The following is a 26,380-nucleotide window of genomic DNA, read 5'->3' as shown; positions in this document are numbered from 1 at the left end:
ATCTTGAGCGCTGACGCATAATAATGTGTGAGGTAATAAAGGCTATATATATATATATATATATATATATATATATATATATATATATATATATATATATATATATATATATATATATATATATATATATATATATATATGTATATATATATATATATATATATATATATATATATATATATATATATATATATATATATATCAGTCAGTATGGACTGAAGTTTTTACCGGCCTTCATCCGTTATAGACTGTTCCAGTTTCATGAAACCTAAAACTAATAATAAATAAAAATGAAATATATATATATATGTATATGTATATATATGTATATGTATATATATATATATATATATATATATATATATATATATAATAAATAAAAATGAAATATATATATATATGTATATATATATATATATATATATATATATATATATATATATATATATATATATATATATATATATATACATATATATATATATTCATTTTTATTTATTATTAGTTTTAGGTTTCATGAAACTGGAACAGTCTATAACGGATGAAGGCCGGTAAAAACTTCAGTCCATACTGACTGATATATATATATATATATATATACTAGCTGGCCCGGTCCGCGTTGCCGGCCCGTAGTTTTTGTCTATTATGCATATTTGTCAAAGCATAATTATTCAAAGATATGAATGTTATAAATGTTCACGTACTGGTCTATTAGTTTTTAATTTTTATTCAAATGAGCAGTAATTTGGAATTTACTGTACTTTGTACACCTCATAATTGATGGCTAATTGATTTAAGAATATCCAAACTTAATTACTTTTTTAAACCCATTAGCACCTCAGATTGTGCATTAGAGTCCTCATAAGTCCCCCTAACCATGTCGGTCTGTTTGTCCGCCAAAAGGTGGACTTGAGGGGGTACTATTACATGGAGAAAATACTAAAATTTGTAGATATGTTGAAATTTTTATGTAAGATTTTCACCCCCAAATATACATTTTTAGCCAAATCCTTTGAAATATGGTAAAATGCGAAACATCGACCTACATTGAAAACTTTCTTCACCCCTTATAATCCAAGATGACAAATAGAGGCCAAATCAAAAATATAGCAGAAAAATATAGCATGTCAAACTGAAAAAAATCACGTTATTTAAATAAGTAAAAATAGTTTTATCCAACTCATAATTGAGGGCAGACTGATTTCAGAATAGTCAAATATAATTACTATTTGACACCCATTACCGTAAGATGGGAACTAATTTTATTTGTCATTAAAATTGTAAATTGGAGACACCATAAAGTCCATATTTTTCATCATAGTATAAATCAATGACGATTCAACAAATATTCAGTCCCGTGCTACTTTCTTATGTTTGTAATTTGTTCATGTTTCACAATTTATTTCATATAGATGTATATCCCAAATCTACGTTCCCAACCAATATTCTTTGGGGGGTTACAATTCAATAGAATGTGAAAGTGGACTTGGGGATACTCCAATGTGGGGACTTTACATGCATGTGGCAATTATCTGTACGATGGTTCCTTACCCCAGGGTAGCATAAATACAATTTTTTAGTGGTCAAGACCAATATGTGCCCTACTCCGAAAATTTTAGGAAAAAAAATTTAGAAACAAAGATGCCAAATAAGGGCCAAAAATAGAAGAAAGTGGCGAAGACTCCAAAAAGGGCTTAAATCATACGATGGTTATTTATGATCGATATCATGACCTGCAAAAGCGATTTAAGGTATCTTAAATGTTCAGGAAGAATTTTTGGAAGGATAGAAATCCTTTTCTTACTAAAAGTCCCATTCGCTCTACTATTTTGCATCCTTTATATTTGGTATTTTACTGATTATACTCCCAATAATTTTTGCATTTTGAGCTCTCATTGGACGGATTATTGTCACATGAAAGAAGTAGGGCCACACTTTGAAATAAGCCCCATTAGTATTTTTCGGCCATTTTTGTTTGTTTAAATGTCTGCGCATCTTCCAGCTGAAGCACGATGTAGGCCTTGGAGTTGAAAGGTAGATGTCAGTTACCATCGTATTTCGCACTTATTTCATTTTTTTTTGGTGAAAAATTGTATATAGAGAAAAAATATTCTTTATTTTGTTCGCAAAAAATCTACTGAATTCAATATGATATTACAAATTGAAAAAATCTTCAACTTGTTCGCTGATTTTTTAAAGCAACTGTTTAAAGATCCTTACAAAGTTTGTCAATAGAATGTACTTTTATTTTAAAATTCAATTTCATTGGAAATTTTTTTCGATATTTTCCCGTTTTGAGAATTGTTGCAATGAGATCTCTTTTTTCGTGATTTTTTTTTAACGATTTTGAAAAAGTAATTATCTTTTAACTTTGGTGTGACCGCATTAATCATCTATTCCGTTTCGCCACCACATAATTCGGTACTACACTTCCATGTAACCCGCCATCAATTTCAGTTCTCAAGAAATTAAGTCAATTAAATAAATTGGTATTAATATTCGAATACAAAAATGAAATATAAAAAACACTACAAATATACATTAGAAAAAAGTAAGTCAAAATGGAAAAAATCATGCCAAATAAAACATTACTATTGTACATTTCAAAATCAAAATGAAAATGTTAACATATTACATTTTTACGCGATTTTTTTGGATATTATCCTTTTCGGATAAGAGACAATTCCGAATTTGTATGAATCATTAAAATCAGTTCAGCGTTTCTTAAGTTATAAGCGTAGTAACTAACACAACTTTCATTTATATATATAGATATATATATATATATATATATATATATATATATATATATATATATATATATATATATATATATATATATATACAGTTTTTAATGAGGCATTGAATCTATAACACGCTCAATATGATCTTGAGTATGCTTTCCCAGGCACCCTGAATTCGTTGCTTGATTTGTTTCCGAATCTCGCTTGATCTTCCTGTCTACGATACTCCAAAGGTTTTCTATGGAGTTTAGGTCAGGTGATTGTGCCGGACATGACAAAACATCGATTATTGACTCCCGCAACCAATATTTGACAAGTTTTGATGAAAGTTTGGGATCATTGTCATGCTGAAACACCCAAATGAGCCGAATATTTTACTCAGCGTAAGGGAACAACGTGGTGTCCAACACATCTTTGTAAACAAACCGATCCATAACTTCCTTTATTTCATGGATACGCTCAAGTCCATAGAAAGAAAAACAGCGCCACGCCATTTTTGACCCTCCCTCATGCTTCACTGTACTTTTGCAACACGGCTTGAGTCTTTAATTGTTTGGTCTTCTCACCGTAAAATTTTTCACGTCTGAGCCTTTAATATTAAACGTAGACTAATCCCAGACATAATGTTTTTCCATTGAGGTGGATTCCACTTAATATTATCGTTTCCGAAAGCCTTTTTGACTTTTTCAGATATAAATGGCTTTTTGATGGCTTACGGGCATGCACCCCAGCTACCACTACTAGTATACGCACTGATCTCGAGCTTATATCCAATGATTGCTCTCTCACCAATCCAGTTGACCTCTTAAATGGTTGTTTTTTTTTTTTTTTATTTCTCTCACAATTTGTTGATCAGTACGGGCTGAAGTTTTTCACGGCCTTCATCCTTTATAGGCTGTTACTTCTGATCCAGTTTCATAAAACTGACTTAGTATACAGAAATATTTATGAAATCACAGAAATATTTATGAAATATTTCTCGTAAATCATTTTCTGTGATATGTTTTTTTTATAGTCACTGATAATTTGGTGTTTTATTCATGTACTGTATTTGCTTCTAGCCATTTTTAAACTTTTTTCGGGAGTACTTAAAAAACGAATAGAAAGACACATGCTGTTGTAAAAAACTTCTCAAAAAGGATTTATAACCACCGAAATTGTCGAAGGAAGCAAAAGCGATAAATATAACAGTAAAAACAACTGAAATTGCCGCGGTCTTATGAATGTACAACAAAGTTGCTTTTGTTTTGTCCAAGCCACAATGAATTTTGGTTTTTTGTTTAAGGTTTTTAAAAAGTGAATAAAGTACCTAATTTAAAACAAGAAAATCTTTCTCATTTTCTTAATGTTTAAAAAAGTCACAGAGCATTCATTCTCCTTATAATTTCAGTTGCTTTAGTTTTATCTAAATTTCAAAAATGAACCTTCTTAACATTAAATATTTTTTTCAAAATTGTTTCGTTTACAATTACGAACATATAACTCTGACATATGTATCTGATAGACATATAACTCTTACGTACAAAAACAAATTTGTATGTGTACTTGCTGTTACCTGAATTTTTATACCATGTCAATTCAGATCGATACGGGAAATAAATGTTTTTTTTTCTTGTGGTTGCAAAGAGTGTCAATTAAATATATATTCATGGACTCACGTTTCCTCCGGCAGTCGTTTTAATTCCACCATATCCAACTCGAGTCGCAAATTCGATACTTCGCATAACAAGCGATCGCGATCTGCAGCGACTTCTTTAAGTTGCTCCCGTAAGGCATGGTTCTCCATAATCAGATCATGTATATTTATATTCATGGTACTTGTAAGGCTCATAATATTTTGCTGTCCCAAAGAAGGCCTCATTGGTGTTGTGGTATAATTCAAGAATTGGGAGTTCATGGAATCTGTGGAACCAAATACATTGGCACTGCTGTAATGACCATGATCCAATTGATCATGTTCGGTTTGTTTTTTGATTCCTCCCACATTATTTGTGCTACCCACAAGCATTGTACTGGCCATTAATAGCGACTGAGTAGTTTGATGTAGCTGCTGATTATGTTGTAATAATTCTTTGCTGTCTATTTGGTCGATGGATGCTTCCGATTTTATCGAAATATTATCAAAGGCATTTTCACTGATTGTATTTCCGTTGATAGACCCACTTCCAGTCGAAAATCGTTTGTTTGTATCACACATACTTTCATATGTTTTGTTAGAACAATAAGAAAAATAGAAATTTTAATTCACAATATTTAACTCTTTCAATATAGGTACTTGCACTATTTGTACGTGATTGCATATCTCAGTTTGTTTACTTTCTATTGCGACATCGTTCAATTCCGAATATTTGTATCTGTAAAATATACACTGGTAATCGCCCTTTTTAAAGCTAATATTTATATATGTTTGCTCAGATAAATTGCGTCCACCGCCGACGATGACATTCGAAAAAGGGAACGAACGAACCAATAATTGTTTTAACAGTCCAACCCGAATTAAAAAACTTCTTTCTTTGTTTGCGTTTAGTTCTTAATCATTAAGACTTAATGTATCGCCGTGGCCTGTTAAATCTTTGTATCCGTGTGATCTTCGCCGTTCTATTTTTATTTATAACACAAACACAAATAGGTATCAGGAAACGAAAAGACCAGCGCTGAGTCTCGATGACTACCAACTATGCCAGGGACCACTATAAAATTTGACGCCGTGAACTTCATCAAACTAATGCATTTTTAAACACAACCTCAAAAAATCGAAGATCACAATTTGCTAACAGTACATGAGAACAAAGTCTTTCTGAAGCAACAAATATCAACGGCGTTGCAGTAGAGCTAACTAGTTCATACCATGGCACAACTACAGAAATTAAAACAAATACTCTGTTCCAGAACTGCAAGAATGTAAAAGTTTTTACTACGACAACCGATTTTTCCTTGATAATATCGAATAAAATTTTAAAAATGGTAGATACTTGAAGGTTCTGGAACTGAGCAAAAGCTCCCTCCTAATACATTTTTTTTGTGGCCCTATTCTGTCAAGACATATACACAGTTTGTATTTGAATAAAAAAACACAATAATTATAAATTATTTCAATTTTAGATACCAGAAAAATTCATATTTTCGACGTCAATGGGCAACAAATTGTAAATTTTCGAATAAAACTATTGATCTGTCCCAGAATTTCAAGAATGTAAAAGATTCTTGCAGGTACTGGAACAGAGCATATATATTAAGTTTAGTTTTGTGGAATAATCTCGACATTCCATTCATGTTTTCTGACTTTTCCCCAATATGAGAATTTTGTAAAAAAAAGAGTAAAATAAACAAAACCAATTGTCAATTAAGTCAATTTGACACTGTAAGACTCCGTTACAAAGTTACAGAACGAACAATAGTTGCGTTCCATAGCGATTTTTTACTTTATTAACAAGATAAATACCATATAATTACAGTGTAGAATTATAAGTTATATGAAATATCCGACTTTAATAGGGTCACAATAGATAAGAGACGAGTGAAAAAAATAATGTTGAAAATGAACAAATGATAATTAGAAATTAAAAACATTGCTTAAATTGGGTAGCATAAACACGGGCATAAAAAATAATTTTATTTTAGTCTAAATAAAAGAAATAATAATTGTCGTTTAGAAAGCAAGGCATCATGATTAATGCAGGGTAATATTAAGAAGGTAAAGTCATTTCAAAAAAGCATTCCCATCTTTCCAGTTTTTGTAATTTAGCTGGTCAAATTTCACTGCATGGAAAGCAGGTTCCCATGTCTGATTTGTGTATGTGCAACGGATTTATAAATATACATTTTGACAATGAGATGTTGTCAATTGAATAATTTTGAAAAAAAAAAATGTAAACATATGATTGCATGACTTTACCTTCGAAATTCTTTTATGGTTCTACGATTCATATTCGTAGAACTTTAATAAAAGTTCTTCTTTCCTTTGGATGTTTCTTAGAATTTCTTCCTAAGACCATGGTTTATGTATCTGCCCCAAATCGTATAATTTATGTTGATATTTAACCAGTATAAACCACATCCAAAAACAACACCAATGACTACAACGAGCTTTAGACAATAAGCATGGCAGAATAATAGAGATAACAGCAAGTGTTGTTGTACAACAATCGTAACAACAACCACATACAAGTTTGTTTTTTGTATGTAATACAAGTGTCAGAGTTTATGTCCAAAAAGGTAAACAAAATAATTAATTTTTAATAAATTATTTTAATTTTAAAAATATACATTTTTGGTATTTGGATTATTAAATTTATAATGCATATCATATCATTCCCCTGAATGTATAGTTGTTAGCTGTATGACCTAATCTCTCAACACTTCTAGCAATCGTGGGAAAAGCAACTGCGATTATTATAAGCCAAAAAATGTTCACATTGTTCTGCAGTGAAATTTTATATTAAAAAATGGTATACCTATTGTATATCAAGAAATGGAATTAAAACACAAAACGTCATATTGAGCTTGACACTAGTATTACTACAGAGTCATATCAGCTGGGACTTGCTGCTACCTGTATTAATTATACCATGGACAAAAATGGGGAGTAATACACTAAGCTAAAAAAAAAACACTAAGCGATTGCTTGCCATGGTAAAATTAAGAAGGTAAAGTCATTGCAAATAAGCATTCCCATCTCTACATTTTGACAATAAGACGTCAAAGAAATAATTTTGAAAAAAATTGTAAACATATCATGGCATGACTTTACCCTCTTAATTCTACCATGCGTGCAACAGGCAGCTAGAAATAAATATTGCAAAGTTCACATGACACTTGATTCGCTTTCTATTCGGTTTTCGACCATTAATTACTAATTACTTAATTCCCCTACTAATTACTTAATTCCCCACAAAAAGTATGCTGAGGGAACGTAAATTTTTGTTCTTTGTTCCATTCAAATCACTTCCACAACTAAGATGAAATATGTGCCATTCCTAACAAATGAGAGTATTTATCGACAAATATGACATTTACAAATTCAAAATTTTATGAAATTTTCAAAATTTTCAGGAAACTGAAAAATATGGATGAAAAATATAATGTTGAATGGCGTATGAACATTAAAACAAAAGTAAATTTTGTTATCTCCCTCATTCGACCTACGTTTTTGTACAAGAGTTGGAATATTTGCAGATAGCTGGAAACAAAAGTGGCACTATTTTCAAAAATTTTGCATCGACAAATAAATTGATATGTTTATTTCCCGCAAAAACAAAAAAAAAAAAAATATACACACCCAAAAATATATTCAAAATGTCAACATTTATAGAAAAGGGTCAAAACATGAATGAATATTGTAAAATAAAAATTTGGGAATTAAAAAATTTGAATGAAAAATTATTAATATTTTTAAAAAAGAAAACATATAAAAATGTACTTATATTTGAAAAAACATTTGACATATCAATGTTCCCATGCGTTGATGCATCTACATGTTGTTGTTGTAGCAGTATTACATGTAAGTGTTTGCGTCCTGATAATCTGTTTCCAGCTCCAGGTTTACAAATTCCGCTACTTTAATGGGCTGTAGGCAGAGATCTTCTGGAGTGAGTTTGGTAGGTTTGGCTGTGCAATTAAAGAGGTGCAGCGTATTGTGCGGGCCTGCTAGGCAGGCGTCACGCACTTCTACACCACCCTGAACGTAATTGTACCAAAACTGTCCTTGTTTGTCCAGGCAGCTGACGTTCTTCAGCTGCAATGGATGGGGGTGGTCTCTGAGGACGGCACTCATTTTATAACTGCTAATGACATCCGCGACTGCATCGGTATGAATGCCACTCAGACCTGTCTGATAGGCTTCTTGATCTAGAGTTTCTCTCTTGTAGCGTTGGACCTCCCTCTATAGATCGTGTATGTCCATCCTAACACGTCTGGGTGGGGGAGATTTGTCCGCCATATGATAGTTGGGATGACTCCCACGGTAACACCAAAGCAGGTACTGCAACGAAAGCATATGATTATGCTGACGTAAGGGAAGGACTTTCGCCTCCTCATGTAGATGGTCCACTGGTGTCATGAGAAGGCACCCTGTCGCAGTTCTCAGGGCAGCGTTCTGGCAAGTCTGGATGTGCTTCCACTGCGCAGCACTAGTATTCCCAGACCACACTGGAGCCGTATAGCTGACCACAGATCGACATATCGCGTTATAACTTTTCATCTTCGCAGATAGCTGTGGCTTGCGCGGACGACTTAAACATGCTGTCGAACGTGACCCTTAGAATCTTAGGGTAGTTCGTGGCCTGAATTAAATTCCCCTCGACCTGCACATTCAGCTGTGTTTCATCTCTGAAACTATCCGGATATTTTCATATTCCTCGCGTGGAAGTATGCGGCAAGCTCTGCGAGATAGGGGTTTAGCATTTCACATGTCATCGACCACTGGGCCCGACGCCATGATCGTACAATCATCCGCATACGTTACGATCTCTATGCCGTCTGTAGGGCGAGGAATTCCGGGAAGGTAGAGGTTAAACAGTTCCAGAGATATCACCCCACCATGTAGTCCCTGTTTCATTCTACGACTGGCGTCCACACATATATTTGATTATCCAACGTTTCAAACTTGGCCGGAGGGTGGTTCTCTGCACGGCATGATTGATCGTATCAAATGCCTTTGACAGGTCAAGGGCTACCAACACTGTTCTGTCACACGACTTGTTCTGGTTCAGTCCTCTTCTAATACGTGTGGAAATGGCGTGTAATGCTGTTGTGGTACTATGTTGTGGACGGAATCCGTTGATTGGCAACTGGATAGCTTCCTCTGATGCTGGGGAGGAGTAAAGCCTCAAGAGTCTTAGCTACTGGCGACAAAAGCGAAATCGGCCTGTACGATTCGACTTTACTGGCATTCTTGCCTGGTTTCAGTAGTGGGACTACCCGGCTCATTTTCCTGGTTTCGGGCACTATGTGGGTGGCTAGCGACAAGTTGAGTACTTTCGTTAGGTGCTCGACTCCCGTCGTATCCAGCTGCTTCAGCATTACCATTGAGATTCTGTCGGGGCTCACCGCTTTGGATTACTTAGCGTTCCGGGTGACATTTGCAACATCACCAATAGTAAACTGTGGTGGTTCCTCCTCGGCGGGAATATATCTGATACGACGTAGTACTCTTCGCACTGTCGCTGTCGGGGTGCTCGACAAATTGTCGGTTAAAATATTCCGCGCATCTCTTCGAATAAGTCACCGTTACGTCGTTAAATGTGACTAATGTCCTCTCATCCCTTTTTCCAGGGTTCGAGAGCGACTTAACCGTTACCCACAGTTTACTCATATCGGTTCCAATATTACAACACTTCAGATGGTCTAGTCACTTTTCCTCTTACGCTCCTGTACCAACCGGTTGACTTCCACTGTCAAATCACTGATTCTAGGATCAGTAGGGTTGGTACGACGGAGATCATCACTGCTGGGAAGTTTGGTCTTGTCTGGGGTATTCGACCAGCAGGTATATAGAGAGCGGTTGCAGCTTTGATGATGTTTCGGAAAATTTTTTCTGCTATCCGAATTCTCTGCACTCTGGCCAGTGAACTTTCCCATGGTTAAGTAAAGTGCGGCGTTCAGAGGTTATGGAATCAGGCGACCTGCTTATGGAGACGATTATCGAAAGGTGGACTGAGCCAAATCGGGCGATCTGCTTATGAAGACGATTATCGGAAGATGGTCTGAGCATGGTACAATGAATTCAAGGTAGGGCAGAACTACCATATGATTTCAATTTTTTTTATTTTTCTGGCTTAATATGTCAACTTTATTTGCTTATGTGTGTGTCTTCTTTTCAATAATAAAAAAATTGTTCAGAAAATATTCAAATTCGGGTGTTTTCAAATTGCTTATTGCAACGTATGCATCGACAAAGTCTACAGTTTTTGTCGCGATATAAACCATAAGAGATATATAGAACATGATTTTGAAAAGAAATGTTGACCTTTTATTCAGTTTTCGCGGTTTTAAATTATTTATTCAAAATCAATGCAACAAGTTGTTTGCTTTTTTATTGCTTTGATAGCAATTCTGACATTACAAGCCATACAGGTAGACCTCTATACTTGCAATTTTTTCAAAGTTAGCCTACCTTGTATTCAATGTACCATGGGTCTGAGCCAAGGGAAATTACAAGTTGGCAAGTCATTTATCAGACCGGGTGACACTATGGTAACGTCTGGCGAACTGTGACACTCCCCTCTTATTGGATGCAGAATGTTGAGCAGTCAATCTGCTCTGCCAGCGCTGATCCCCTCTGGTCATTATCTAGGACGGAATGCCACAACTCATGGTGGGCATTAAAATCCCCTAGTACCAGGCGGTTATTGCCTACCAACAATGGGCTAATATCTGATAAATAACGCGGTTCACAGCATTAATCGGCGGAATATACAAATTAAGCACCCCTACCTCTGTAGTTCCACACTTGACTGCTAGAGACTAGCTCAAGCGAGATAGATCTGTACTGAACAGAATGGTGGTTCAGGAACGCAATCCCCCACCTCCACTTCTGGTGCGACCCTTCCTTAGTACGTTGTAGGCTCCAATTTTCATTCAGCTTGGTTTCTGCACAGCTGCGCAGATAGAACACCATGGTAGAACTATAACATATAAACATAACATATAAATTTGTTCCTGTACGTAATACAAGTGTCGAAGTGTATCCAAAACGAAACCGCGGAAAGAGTTTCCACGCCATCGCCGTTGGCATTTTGTTAGGTATAATAGCGAATTTTCTCTTATTAAGCAAAAAATATGTTCACATCGCCAGCAGGAAAATTTTATATCAAAAAAGTGTATAGTGTTTTTCGAAATCAGCGTTTATCGTAGTATAATGTGTAGATTCCTGAAGTTCTGGAATAGATACATCAGGGGGGCTACTATGTAACTCGATTCGAAAGTTCGAACAAGTCGAATGTGGTATTCGATTCAAATTTAAACTCTTACTATGTAACAGTTTCGGATCGAGTAAAAAGTGCTGCAACTAAATGGATTTTTTTGGCAGTACTTTCGAGTGTATTATTCGGAATTGGCAGCATTTACTTCATAAAATATTAAAAAAAGAAAACAAGGTATCAAAAAAATGGATTCGTTTGCTGCCTTTAGCCAACTGTAGATGTGCCGTCATAGAATTGAGTATTGTCTGAAATTGGCTTCGCTTTGTATTGATCCTCTATTATGGAAAGCAGGATATATTCGATTTTTCATACCGTTTGTAACACCTCTTGGTATTTGTCGTATAACTCATAAAATAGGAAATCGATTCAAATATATCCTCAAGTTTTGTGATATCAGTCCACACTATTTGACGTACAGAAATTTGGCACAATAATTTGTATTGTGTCGGTATCGGTCCACGTTTTTGTTTAGCCCTCATAGAACGGTTGCTCCCTATATATGATACTTTTCAACGGAATTGTTCAAAATATGGTATTAAGAGTTTGCAAGGGGTTCTACCTTTTGCAAGGGGTTCTACCAATATCTGTATATAGCGCCCATATAACGGTACCGACTTATATTCCTAATTATTTACGGTTTAGGCCACATTTTCTATCGGATCTATTTAAAATTCGGTATTTGAACGTTCGATATTCGATATTCCACATAATTGTTACACATGTGGTATTTAACACTTACAAAACATAACAAACCTATATGGGTTTTTCGTTTTGATATGGCCCACATATAACGGTTCAACCAACTTTATTATTTATAGAATACGTTATAGAATACTCTTTAGCTAATGGTTAAATACCCTCGAAAGTTTTTCATTCATTTTCTATGCAGTAATGTCAACTTTCGAACGACTTTGACTTCTAAATTTGAAATAAATAGTTATCCAAATCCGAAAGTAGAGTATGATTATACTATACTTGGATATGTAGGAAAGTAGGAAATGGGTTTGCGAATTCGAGTTAGTTGGTAGGAAAATTCTCATCCGAAATATTTTACTTTCCAATCGAGTTATATAGTAACCCCTCAGCATTTTTACATTAATATGTCAAGCAAAAATAAAATAATCTTTTAACGTTTTTCTGTACAACTCCATAATAATGGGATTTTCTACACTTTCATTTGGCATATCTTCTGTTGGACGTTTTTATATGGAGCTATCCCAGAGCTTTTTAATGGAATCAACAACAGGAGTGCACGTGAAAAATTTCATCCATAGTACAGTTATTACATCTTTTCGATAGATAAAAAAGTGATCATGATAGGAGAATATAGGTGGATGCATCAACGCTTGGTCAAAATTATTTAAATGTTTATTAAAAATAAGTATATTTTTATTTGTTTTCTTATACTATGCAAATCGGTGGTTGTTATAATATGCATTTTTCAACAATTTTTACAAATTTCAATATTTTTTCAACATTTTCAATTCAAAAGACAGTTTGACAGTTCATTGTCCCAGCAGCTGTGTCGATGCGACTACCTGTATTCTTCTACCATGCAAGTGATGTTGTCGGACACATAAATCGTTTTTCGTTATTACAAGTTGTATTTAAGTATGAACTGTTAGATAAGCAAAAGGTTAGGCTATCTTCCATCTTTTAACGTAAAGTTTACTGAATTCATGTTGCCATGTTCTATATTGATAATATGCCAATAACAGCAAAATTTATTTAAGTTAATAATGGATAACGCAAATCGTTCATTTTATATTGAAGAACTGATTATAAATTTCTTTCACAAAACCAATTACAAATTCGCTTTGTTTAGTACTATTAAATTAAAATTATGATGCCATTGTGAACAAAATGTGGTGACTACCAGTACAAAAAGCTTGCCATATCTCCATAAAAATGCATATTTTTAAACATGGTAGAAGAATATAGGTAGACGCATCGGCACAGCTGCTGGGACATTGAACTGTCAAACCAATTTTAGAATTGAAAATTTTGAATGAAAATTATTTAAATTTGTAAAAATTGTTGAAAAACGCGAATTATAATAACCTCCGAATTACGTCGTATAAGAAAACATATAAAAATCTATTTATATTTGAAAAAAAAAAAATTGACATATCAATGTAATAAAGAGTGCCCGATAATGTGAACTTTTCCCAAAGTAAGGGATAACAAAAGTGGACTATAAAGGAAAAGTATAAGAACGGGCCATAATTTTATAAATTAATTTTGTTTTTAAATCGGTTGGAGGTTTATGTTCTTAGTCACCCTGTAAATCTCGACAAATCTTTGTTATCAAAAGTAAGTATCGTTGCTTTCACTCAAGTAATTTTGAGTACACGATTAAAAATCAAAGCATTGGAAAATTTGTTCCACAAAAATTCATATGATTTGGATAATATTTTATAAGGGTCATTTCAGAAAAGCATTCCCATTTCTGCATTTTCTATAATTTACCTTGTCAAATTTCCTTGCATAGAAAACTGGTTCACATCTCTGATTTGTGTATGTACCATGATAGAAGAATACAGGTAGTCGCATTGACACAGCTGCTGGGACAATGAACTGCCAAACCAAATAGAAATTGGAAACTTTGAATAAAAAATTATTCACATTTGAAACAATTCTGATTCTCTGATTGGTGTTTTATAAGAAAACTTACAAAAATTTACTTATTTTTGAAAAAAAAAAAAAACTTTTTATTTTTTAACGTATCAATGTTCCTATGCGTTGATGCATCTACCTTAAAAAATTATATAGTTTGGATCATGTTTTTAAAAAAATCCAGACATTTCATTCATTTTAAAAATGAGTAAAAATATAAAATAATTGAGAAACAACTTGTTGAGTATAATTTTGAATAATTCTGAAAGAAAGCGGGTATTGCCTCAGGGCTGTATTTCTGTTGTTTTGCGAAGCTGCTCTACCTCCTTATTGCATCAGGGCCAATTGGTCTATAAATAAATATTTTAGCAATGAGATGTCGTCAAATGATTAATTTTGCAAAAAAGTTGTAATCATATGACTGCATGGCTTCATCTTTAATTTGGCATTCACAGTTTTTTTTGACATTTTTATGTGGAGGCTCTAGCCAAATTTCTGTCATGGCCATAAGAAAATTGGAGAGTTTTGTTCTTTAAAAAAGTAATTTGGAGAACATTTTATATGTTAAAATCCATGTAAGGGCTTCCTCTTTGATGTGGCATTCACAGTTATTTCGACGTTTTTATATGGAAGCTTCTAGAGCCTCCGTCCTGACACCAGCAGGATATCAGAATATTGGAAATGTTTTCCTGTTGCACAGTTGGAAAGAGGTATTAAATGGGAAATTACGATGTTTTAGTTCACCCTTTAGTTTTGGGAACAGCTGAAAAAAGGATTAAACGTGAAATGTCGATGTTCTGAGTCACCCTGTAACGTTGCTGAAGGTGAGAATATATAAAACGCTTCTCTGGCTGGCTTCTTCGTAGAAGAACAAGGGAGTCTTAAGCTGCAAGTACATAAGAAGCTTGAAGTCATGGCTAGGTATATTATGTGACACAAAGAGAGTACAGAGTCGCAATAAAATCCTGCCGTCGCTGTCCATTATAACTTGACATTAATTTGCCTAGCCTTGACTTCAAGTTTTTAATGTACTTGCACCCTTAGGTTGACTTAGTTCGATTATGGCCATACACTCCTTTGTAATTTTCCAAAGAAGCCAGCCGATGACTTAAGCCAGTCACAAAAGCTCTTTATTTAGTTGTGTTACAGAACCTGCAATTTAGTACTAATTAGCACTAATTCTGCTACAACGCGTTCCCGTACTCCAAAAACTAGCAAAACTTGCAGCTCTCTCGAGAAAAAAAATGGCGCTGAGTGGTGCACATTTCTGCTTGTTTTAGCTACATGAATTTGGCCGAGCAGAAATGTGCATATTGTAAATTTGACATTTAATTGGCAGGGCTAACAAGGTTGAAAATGTATTGATACATTTCAATAAAGAAAATGATCAACTTGAAAACTAAAGGAAAAACTAATATTTGTCGTGCAAAAAACAAAAAGAGAAAATATGGAGCAACTGATGTATTCACATTTGGATGATTCCAGCAGTGAAGATTACTGGCTGAATGAGGAATCAGATTATTAATTATTATTATAAATTATTAATTTTAACTTATCGTCTTCAATACTCATTTTTTAAATTTTGGCGGAGATCATCACTGCTGGGAAGTTTGGTCTTGTCTGGGGTATTCGACCAGCAGGTATATAGAGAGCGGTTGCAGCTTTGATGATGTTTCGGAAAATTTTTTCTGCTATCCGAATTCTCTGCACTCTGGCCAGTGAACTTTCCCATGGTTAAGTAAAGTGCGGCGTTCAGAGGTTATGGAATCAGGCGACCTGCTTATGGAGACGATTATCGAAAGGTGGACTGAGCCAAATCGGGCGATCTGCTTATGAAGACGATTATCGGAAGATGGTCTGAGCATGGTACAATGAATTCAAGGTAGGGCAGAACTACCATATGATTTCAATTTTTTTATTTTTCTGGCTTAATATGTCAACTTTATTTGCTTATGTGTGTGTCTTCTTTTCAATAATAAAAAAATTGTTCAGAAAATATTCAAATTCGGGTGTTTTCAAAATGCTTATTGCAACGTATGCATCGACAAAGTCTACAGTTTTTGTCGCGATATAAACCATAAGAGATATATAGAACATGATTTTGAAAAGAAATGTTGACCTTTTATTCAGTTTTCGCGGTTTTAAATTATTTATTCAAAATCAATGCAACAAGTTGTTTGCTTTTTTATTGCTTTGATAGCAATTCTGACATTACAAGCCATACAGGTAGACCTCTATACTTGCAATTTTTTCAAAGTTAGCCTACCTTGTATTCAATGTACCATGGGTCTGAGCCAAGGGAAATTACAAGTTGGCAAGTCATTTATCAGACCGGGTGACACTATGGTTACGTCTGGCGAACTGTGACACTCCCCTCTTATTGGATGCAGAATGTTGAGCAGTCAATCTGCTCTGCCAGCGCTGATCCCCTCTGGTCATTATCTAGGACGGAATGCCACAACTCATGGTGGGCATTAAAATCCCCTAGTACCAGGCGGTTATTGCCTACCAACAATGGGCTAATATCTGATAAATAACGCGGTTCACAGCATTAATCGGCGGAATATACAAATTAAGCACCTCTACCTCTGTAGTTCCACACTTGACTGCTACCATTATACATTCCATGTATGGGTCACTAGAGACTAGCTTAAGCGAGATAGATCTGTACTGAACAGAATGGTGGTTCAGGAACGCAATCCCCCACCTCCACTTCTGGTGCGACCCTTCCTTAGTACGTTGTAGGCTCAAATTTTCATTCAGCTTGGTTTCTGCACAGCTGCGATCTTAATATTCCTCCGATTCATAAATTCGACTCCCTCATATATTTTACCTCGGAGTCCGTTGCAATTGAATTGCAAGAATGATGCACAATTCGGAGTTGGAACAGCAACATGTGGCGTTAGGTGCTGTGGTGTTGGTTGCTGTTCTGGAGACTGCGATGGAGTTCCATTCTCCGACGACGTCTCTGATGAGGACGACGAAGAAGTGGACTCGCTGGGGACTACGTTACTGCAGTATGTCGCAACATAATCCCTTTCGCTTTAATCTCGCAAGCGCCTTAGTCCGGAACATCGCACCGAAACAGATCTGACGTTCTGACAAACCGAGCAGAACCAAGGTCCGGGGTTTTCCTCAAACCTCAATAAAATCCGGAGCAAGCATTCCGGGATATGCTGCTCCCAATTCAGAAAAATAAACAAACATAAACATGTGCATACTGGGTTGGCAGCCGCTGGCCGAAACTGGGATATTTTTGTTTCGGGTCAATCCTGTATCGTAGAACCGCTGCCGTGGGATTGGCATCTATCTGTATTCTTCTGCCATGGTTTACCGCCAATAAATACATTTGTTGCATCAGCACATGTGAACATTGATGTGTCAAAAATATTACAGAATTACTTAAAAAATAAATTCATTATTTGCTATTTTCTTTTTCGCAGCTTACAGGTTGTTATGATGTGTTTTTCGACAAACTCACTCGATTTCGAATGAGAATTTCAATAATAGTTTATTATGCCAGCAGCTGATGCGGCTACCTGTGTTGTTTTGAAATGTGTGGGCCAACATTTGTTCTTTGTGTCCATACAAATCACTCTCATAGCATGTTTCCATTGGAAACCGAACAACGTTGTTCGCTCTCAGAATTATGTACACGAATTAACCCGTTCATACGGCACGATTCGTAATTCATAGTAAAATAAAAAAAATAATAAAAGAAAATCGCGAAAACGAATGGAACGCTGTGAATTTGTCATAACATTGAGTTCCAAATGCATCTACCTGTATTCTTCTACAATGGGCGTTACTCAACAAAAAATTAAAATTTTATTTGCTTATGATAATACATTGGAAGATACACTTTTTTTCTCGCTGTCTCTATTTATATTTTTTAATATTTTTACATTTCTTCTGGTTGTGTATGTATACGTACACAATTGAACGGTATTCTAATCCTCCGCAGGATTAACCCACTGGATCTAATGGGTTAATCTTCAATAGTACAAATGTGCTTTAAGACAAAGTAAAACCAGAGTACCATACATATTTCAATGTTTTTCATTTTAGGAATTGCATCTTTTCAGATAGAATACCATGGTAGAACTATAACATATAAACATAACATATAAATTTGTTCCTGTACGTAATACAAGTGTCGAAGTTGTGTATCCAAAACGAAACCGCGGAAAGAGTTTCCACGCCATCGCCGTTGGCATTTTGTTAGGTATAATAGCGAATTTTCTCTTATTAAGCAAAAAATATGTTCACATCGCCAGCAGGAAAATTTTATATCAAAAAAGTGTATAGTGTTTTTCGAAATCAGCGTTTATCGTAGTATAATGTGTAGATTCCTGAAGTTCTGGAATAGATACATCAGGGGGGCTACTATGTAACTCGATTCGAAAGTTCGAACAAGTCGAATGTGGTATTCGATTCAAATTTAAACTCTTACTATGTAACAGTTTGGGATCGAGTAAAAAGTGCTGCAACTAAATGGATTTTTTTGGCAGTACTTTCGAGTGTATTATTCGGAATTGGCAGCATTTACTTCGTAAAATATTAAAAAAAGAAAACAAGGTATCAAAAAAATGGATTCGTTTGCTGCCTTTAGCCAACTGTAGATGTGCCGTCATAGAATTGAGTATTGTCTGAAATTGGCTTCGCTTTGTATTGATCCTCTATTATGGAAAGCAGGATATATTCGATTTTTCATTCCGTTTGTAACACCTCTTGGTATTTGTCGTGTAACTCATAAAATAGGAAATCGATTCAAATATATCCTCAAGTTTTGTGATATCAGTCCACACTATTTGACGTACAGAAATTTGGCACAATAATTTGTATTGTGTCGGTATCGGTCCACGGTCCCTCATAGAACGGTTGCTCCCTATATATGATACTTTTCAACGGAATTGTTCAAAATACACTTGCAAGGGGTTCTACCTTTTGCAAGGGGTTCTACCAATATCTGTATATAGCGCCCATATAACGGTACCGACTTATATTCCTAATTATTTACGGTTTAGGCCACATTTTCTATCGGATCTATTTAAAATTCGGTATTTGAACGTTCGATATTCGATATTCCACATAATTGTTACACATGTGGTATTTAACACTTACAAAACATAACAAACCTATATGGGTTTTTCGTTTTGATATGGCCCCCATATAACGGTTCAACCAACTTTATTATTTATAGAATACGTTATAGAATACTCTTTAGCTAATGGTTAAATACCCTCGAAAGTTTTTCATTCATTTTCTATGCAGTAATGTCAACTTTCGAACGACTTTGACTTCTAAATTTGAAATAAATAGTTATCCAAATCCGAAAGTAGAGTATGATTATACTATACTTGGATATGTAGGAAAGTAGGAAATGGGTTTGCGAATTCGAGTTAGTTGGTAGGAAAATTCTCATCCGAAATATTTTACTTTCCAATCGAGTTACATAGTAACCCCTCAGCATTTTTACATTAATATGTCAAGCAAAAATAAAATAATCTTTTAACGTTTTTCTGTACAACTCCATAATAATGGGATTTTCTACACTTTCATTTGGCATATCTTCTGTTGGACGTTTTTATATGGAGCTATCCCAGAGCTTTTTAATGGAATCAACAACAGGGGTATGAACGTGAAAAATTTCATCCATAGTCCAGTTACTACATCTTTTCGATAGATAAAAAAGTGATCATGATAGGAGAATATAGGTGGATGCATCAACGCTTGGTCAAAATTATTTAAATGTTTATTAAAAATAAGTATATTTTTATTTGTTTTCTTATACTATGCAAATCGGTGGTTGTTATAATATGCATTTTTCAACAATTTTTACAAATTTCAATATTTTTTCAACATTTTCAATTCAAAAGACAGTTTGACAGTTCATTGTCCCAGCAGCTGTGTCGATGCGACTACCTGTATTCTTCTACCATGCAAGTGATGTTGTCGGACACATAAATCGTTTTTCGTTATTACAAGTTGTATTTAAGTATGAACTGTTAGATAAGCAAAAGGTTAGGCTATCTTCCATCTTTTAACGTAAAGTTTACTGAATTCATGTTGCCATGTTCTATATTGATAATATGACAATAACAGCAAAATTTATTTAAGTTAATAATGGATAACGCAAATCGTTCATTTTATATTGAAGAACTGATTATAAATTTCTTTCACAAAACCAATTACAAATTCGCTTTGTTTAGTACTATTAAATTAAAATTATGATGCCATTGTGAACAAAATGTGGTGACTACCAGTACAAAAAGCTTGCCATATCTCCATAAAAATGCATATTTTTAAACATGGTAGAAGAATATAGGTAGACGCATCGGCACAGCTGCTGGGACATTGAACTGTCAAACCAATTTTAGAATTGAAAATTTTGAATGAAAATTATTTAAATTTGTAAAAATTGTTGAAAAACGCGAATTATAATAACCTCCGAATTACGTCGTATAAGAAAACATATAAAAATCTATTTATATTTGAAAAAAAAAAATTTGACATATCAATGTAATAAAGAGTGCCCGATAATGTGAACTTTTCCCAAAGTAAGGGATAACAAAAGTGGACTATAAAGGAAAAGTATAAGAACGGGCCATAATTTTATAAATTAATTTTGTTTTTAAATCGGTTGGAGGTTTATGTTCTTAGTCACCCTGTAAATCTCGACAAATCTTTGTTATCAAAAGTAAGTATCGTTGCTTTCACTCAAGTAATTTTGAGTACACGATTAAAAATCAAAGTATTGGAAAATTTGTTCCACAAAAATTCATATGATTTGGATAATATTTTATAAGGGTCATTTCAGAAAAGCATTCCCATCTCTGCATTTTCTATAATTTACCTTGTCAAATTTCCTTGCATAGAAAACTGGTTCACATCTCTGATTTGTGTATGTACCATGATAGAAGAATACAGGTAGTCGCATTGACACAGCTGCTGGGACAATGAACTGCCAAACCAAATAGAAATTGGAAACTTTGAATAAAAAATTATTCACATTTGAAACAATTCTGATTCTCTGATTGGTGTTTTATAAGAAAACTTACAAAAATTTACTTATTTTTGAAAAAAAAAAAACTTTTTATTTTTTAACGTATCAATGTTCCTATGCGTTGATGCATCTACCTTAAAAAATTATATAGTTTGGATCATGTTTTTAAAAAAATCCAGACATTTCATTCATTTTAAAAATGAGTAAAAATATAAAATAATTGAGAAACAACTTGTTGAGTATAATTTTGAATAATTCTGAAAGAAAGCGGGTATTGCCTCAGGGCTGTATTTCTGTTGTTTTGCGAAGCTGCTCTACCTCCTTATTGCATCAGGGCCAATTGATCTATAAATAAATATTTTAGCAATGAGATGTCGTCAAATGATTAATTTTGCAAAAAAGTTGTAATCATATGACTGCATGGCTTCATCTTTAATTTGGCATTCACAGTTTTTTTGACATTTTTATGTGGAGGCTCTAGCCAAATTTCTGTCATGGCCATAAGAAAATTGGAGAGTTTTGTTCTTTAAAAAAGTAATTTGGAGAACATTTTATATGTTAAAATCCATGTAAGGGCTTCCTCTTTGATGTGGCATTCACAGTTATTTCGACGTTTTTATATGGAAGCTTCTAGAGCCTCCGTCCTGACACCAGCAGGATATCAGAATATTGGAAATGTTTTCCTGTTGCACAGTTGGAAAGAGGTATTAAATGGGAAATTACGATGTTTTAGTTCACCCTGTAGTTTTGGGAACAGTTGAAAAAAGGATTAAACGTGAAATATCGATGTTCTGAGTCACCCTGTAACGTTGCTGAAGGTGAGAATATATAAAACGCTTCTCTGGCTGGCTTCTTCGTAGAAGAACAAGGGAGTCTTAAGCTGCAAGTACATAAGAAGCTTGAAGTCATGGCTAGGTATATTATGTGACACAAAGAGAGTACAGAGTCGCAATAAAATCCTGCCGTCGCTGTCCATTATAACTTGACATTAATTTGCCTAGCCTTGACTTCAAGTTTTTAATGTACTTGCACCCTTAGGTTGACTTAGTTCGATTATGGCCATACACTCCTTTGTAATTTTCCAAAGAAGCCAGCCGATGACTTAAGCCAGTCACAAAAGCTCTTTATTTAGTTGTGTTACAGAACCTGCAAATTAGTACTAATTAGCACTAATTCTGCTACAACGCGTTCCCGTACTCCAAAAACTAGCAAAACTTGCAGCTCTCTCGAGAAAAAAAATGGCGCTGAGTGGTGCACATTTCTGCTTGTTTTAGCTACATGAATTTGGCCGAGCAGAAATGTGCATATTGTAAATTTGACATTTAATTGGCAGGGCTAACAAGGTTGAAAATGTATTGATACATTTCAATAAAGAAAATGATCAACTTGAAAACTAAAGGAAAAACTAATATTTGTCGTGCAAAAAACAAAAAGAGAAAATATGGAGCAACTGATGTATTCACATTTGGATGATTCCAGCAGTGAAGAGGACTGGCTGAATGAGGAATCAGATTATTAATTATTATTATAAATTATTAATTTTAACTTATCGTCTTCAATACTCATTTTTTAAATTTTGGCGCTCTTTTCAGTAAGGTTTCACCAGTTCGATTTAGGCTGTTTACTTTTGGAATTTTGAATTTTGACATTTTATCGCATTTCTGCTTATTTTCCGTTCCCTTATTTTTTGAGCAAACCTAAATGAGAATGACATTTCGAACTGTTCTCTCTTCTGCTAGTTTTACTACTAAAAAAGTACTGGAACACAACTTGTGCTTGCAGCCAAACTTCACGCAGGTTATGCTAAGTTCACATTGCACTTGATTCGCTCTCTATTCGTTGTTCGACTATTAACTATGAAATATCTACTTGAATTCCTACACAAAACTTCTGAGCGAACAAAATTTTTGGTTCTTTGTTCCATTTAAATCAAATCACTCTCAGAACTACGATGCCATCCCAAACAAATGAGAGAATTTATCGAAAAAATATATTATGAAATTTCAACATTCAAAATAAAACCAACGGTGTCATCGATAAAGAAAGTCTCAATAAATTAGGGTACCAAGTTCACATGCTACATACTAGATTTTCTGAACGAACAACAATTTTTCTTCCTTTTTGCATTAAAATTAATCTCAGACCTATGATGAGTTGCGTACCACGTATGAGAACAATTAAACAAAAAATGAATGATGACATTCAAAAATGCAAAACAAAAAATTTGATGACATTTTCACCTGGTAGAAGAATACAGGTAGATTCATCTTACACGACAGATATCGGAGGCTTCCATAATAAGAACTTTTCAACATTTTTTAAAAATTTCAATAATTTTTTTTAAAAATGGTTCGGAAACTTTTTTGCGGTTAAGGAACAGTGACGCCACGTTAGATAATATATTCGTATATTTCATGTTTCCTAAAATTGCAAAATGTAAAATACTTTATATATTTATGCTGTTTGGTTTCAACTTGAAAGGGACGATTTTCTAGCGATTGCTTGAAGTGTTGAGAGATTAGGACCAACAGCTAAAAACTAAACATTCAGGGGAATGTTGTGAAAGCAATACAATTAAATATTTTAAGGACTATTCTTCTGCGTTATCAATTTAATAATTCAAATTCCCAAAATGTATACTTTTGAACTTAAAATAATTTATTGAAAATTAATTATTTTGTTTTCATTTTTAGACACTTAACTCTGACACATGTATTACCTACAAAAACAAATTTGTATGTGGTTGTTGTTACGATTGTTATACAACAACACTTGCTGTTACCTGTATTATTCTACCATTGTATGTACACGACAATTTTGAGAACGAATAAAGCCGTTCAAATTGCAATAAGACCATGGTATATCTATCTGCCGTAGAATGGGCACGGGCACAGCTGTGGCGTTGTCGATAGTAATACCATCGATTATATTCTCGCATCAAATGTAGCGAGTATTTGGTATTCCCAATCGCATTGACATGTGCAAATAAAAATCTTTGGTTTTGTTAATAATTAGACAATCTGCCCTCGGTTTACTTTAAAAATGCTTGACTTTGTGGAAGTTGTATGCCGTATTGGTACATATTGCAGAAAAGTGGAAAGAGTTGGTCCCGCCTATTTAAATTCGAAGAAAAAGCAACAAAGTGATCACATCGAAAGGAGTGAATCTGATGAAAAACTTTTGAACGACGATTTTGAGGTAGATGTTAATTACTTGAAGTCTTTAGACCCGAAGGAGTGGAAGAACCAGGACCATTACAAGATTTTAGGACTCGAAAAGTTGCGGTAATTCAGAAATTTAAATAAAATTCTCAGTTTCTTAATTTTCCCATCAATTTTCGCAGATTTGATGCTACTGATGATGATATACGCCGAGCTTACCGAAGGATGGTCTTACAACATCATCCTGATAAACGCAAAGCTAAAGGCGAAGAAATAAAAACAGATGATGACTATTTTACATGCATTACAAAGGCTTATGAAACCCTAGGTATGTAGCACACACACTAATGGAGCACACACTATATAGTAATCAATGCTGCATGTCTGAATCCAAAGGTACCCCTAAAACGAGGCGTTCATTTGATTCGGTTGACCCTGAATTTGACGATTCTTTGCCCACTCAGGCCGAAATCGAAAGTAGCTTCTTCGAGATATTCAAAAAATACTTCGATTTAAACGCAAGATGGAGTGAAAAAAAGAGTGTTCCACCTTTCGGTGACATGAATTCAACTAGGGAAGACGTTGAACGTTTCTACAGTTTTTGGTACGACTTCAAGTCATGGCGTGAATTTAGTTATTTGGATGAAGAAGATAAAGAAAAAGGGCAAGATAGAGATGAACGCCGCTGGATTGAAAAAGAAAACAAAGTGGCTCGTATTAAGAGGAAGAAGGAAGAAATGATGAGAATTCGGGCTTTAGTGGATTTAGCATACAATAATGACAAACGAATTCAAAAATTTAAAAATGAAGAGAAAGAAAGAAAACTTGCCGCAAAGCGAGCGAAAATGGATGCAGTACAGGCACAAAAAGCTGAACAAGAGCGTGCGGTGCGAGAGGCACAGTTAGCCAAAGAACGTGCTGAAAAGGCCGAACAGAAAAGAATAGAGCAGATAAGAATCGAAAGAGAACAGGCGAAAAAGGCTATTAAAAAGGAAAGAAAACTTCTCCGAGATAAAGCTAAAGAAAACAATTACTTTGGAAATAATGATAAAGATGTTCTTAAGAATATGGAGGGTGTTGAAAAGATATGTGAAACTTTTTCACTGACTGAACTCCAGGAATTAAACAAAAAGATGGAAAATTTAGCAAAAGACTCTTTTTTCTTAGCACTCAAAAAGGCCGATCTTAAAATTAAAGCCGAACTTGAAGAAGTAAACCAAACGCAAAATAAGTGCAAATCAGCTACGAAGTCGGAACCAGTAATTAAGGAAGTTAAAAAAACGGAACTTTGGAGCAATGAAAACGTGCAGCTTCTCATAAAAGCTGTAAACCTTTTCCCTGCAGGAACGTCACAACGTTGGGATGTTATTGCTTCATTTATAAATCAACATTCAACTGGGGAAGCTAATATAACGGCCCGCGATGTCCTCAACAAAGCTAAGGCGTTGCAACATAGCGATTTTTCAAAGAACACACTCAAAACACAAGCTAATGCTACGGCTTTTGAAAATTTTGAAAAATCTAAGAAGGAAGTTGTAACGTCTTCAGACATTACTGTCAATACGGAAATATCTTCTGAAATCGCAGGCAATAGTGAATCCAAAGAAAATCACACTAATGGAAATATTCCGGCCTCCACAGCAGGTAACACAAAATCGTCAAAAACAGCATTAAAGGCGTGGACAAAGGAAGAACAAGCTTTATTGGAACAAGCCATAAAAACGTACCCAATATCAACGCCAGACCGTTGGGATCGGATTGCAGAATGTATTCCTAATAGATCTAAAAAGGATTGCCTCCGCAGGGTTAAAGAATTAGTCGAACTTGTGAACTCTAAAAAAGAAGCTCAGCAGTTGGTCAAATGAATTTGAAATTTTGTGAACTTAAGCATCCTAGTTTTAATTAAATAAAATCTTTGGCAATTAAAAACAA

The 26,380-nt window shown here is 34.4% G+C and overlaps 2 protein-coding genes across 2 annotated transcripts in view; one reads left to right on the top strand and one right to left on the bottom strand.

Moving 5' to 3' along the window:
- The window catches only part of LOC101896486 (uncharacterized), a 92,602-nt gene extending 87,161 nt beyond the window's left edge, over positions 1-5,441 (bottom strand). Inside the window, exon 1 of the mRNA XM_059131714.1 lies at positions 4,403-5,441. Coding sequence (XP_058987697.1) covers positions 4,403-4,941 — 539 coding nt within the window. The 5' untranslated portion in view covers positions 4,942-5,441. The remainder of the gene's footprint in view (positions 1-4,402) is intronic.
- An 18,779-nt stretch (positions 5,442-24,220) lies between these two features.
- On the top strand, positions 24,221-26,380 carry LOC101888325 (dnaJ homolog subfamily C member 2). Its single transcript, XM_005189814.4, has 3 exons — positions 24,221-24,571; positions 24,631-24,776; positions 24,845-26,380. The coding sequence occupies exons 1-3, from the start codon at positions 24,330-24,332 to the stop codon at positions 26,311-26,313; spliced, it is 1,857 nt and encodes a 618-aa protein (XP_005189871.3). The 5' UTR covers positions 24,221-24,329; the 3' UTR covers positions 26,314-26,380.

The sequence above is a fragment of the Musca domestica genome, unplaced genomic scaffold (genome assembly GCF_030504385.1).
Source record: "Musca domestica strain aabys unplaced genomic scaffold, Musca_domestica.polishedcontigs.V.1.1 9, whole genome shotgun sequence".
NCBI classification, from domain to species: Eukaryota; Metazoa; Arthropoda; class Insecta; order Diptera; family Muscidae; genus Musca; species Musca domestica.
The sequence above is the reverse complement of the archived record's forward strand: the minus strand, read 5'-3'. Positions and strand labels throughout refer to the sequence as shown.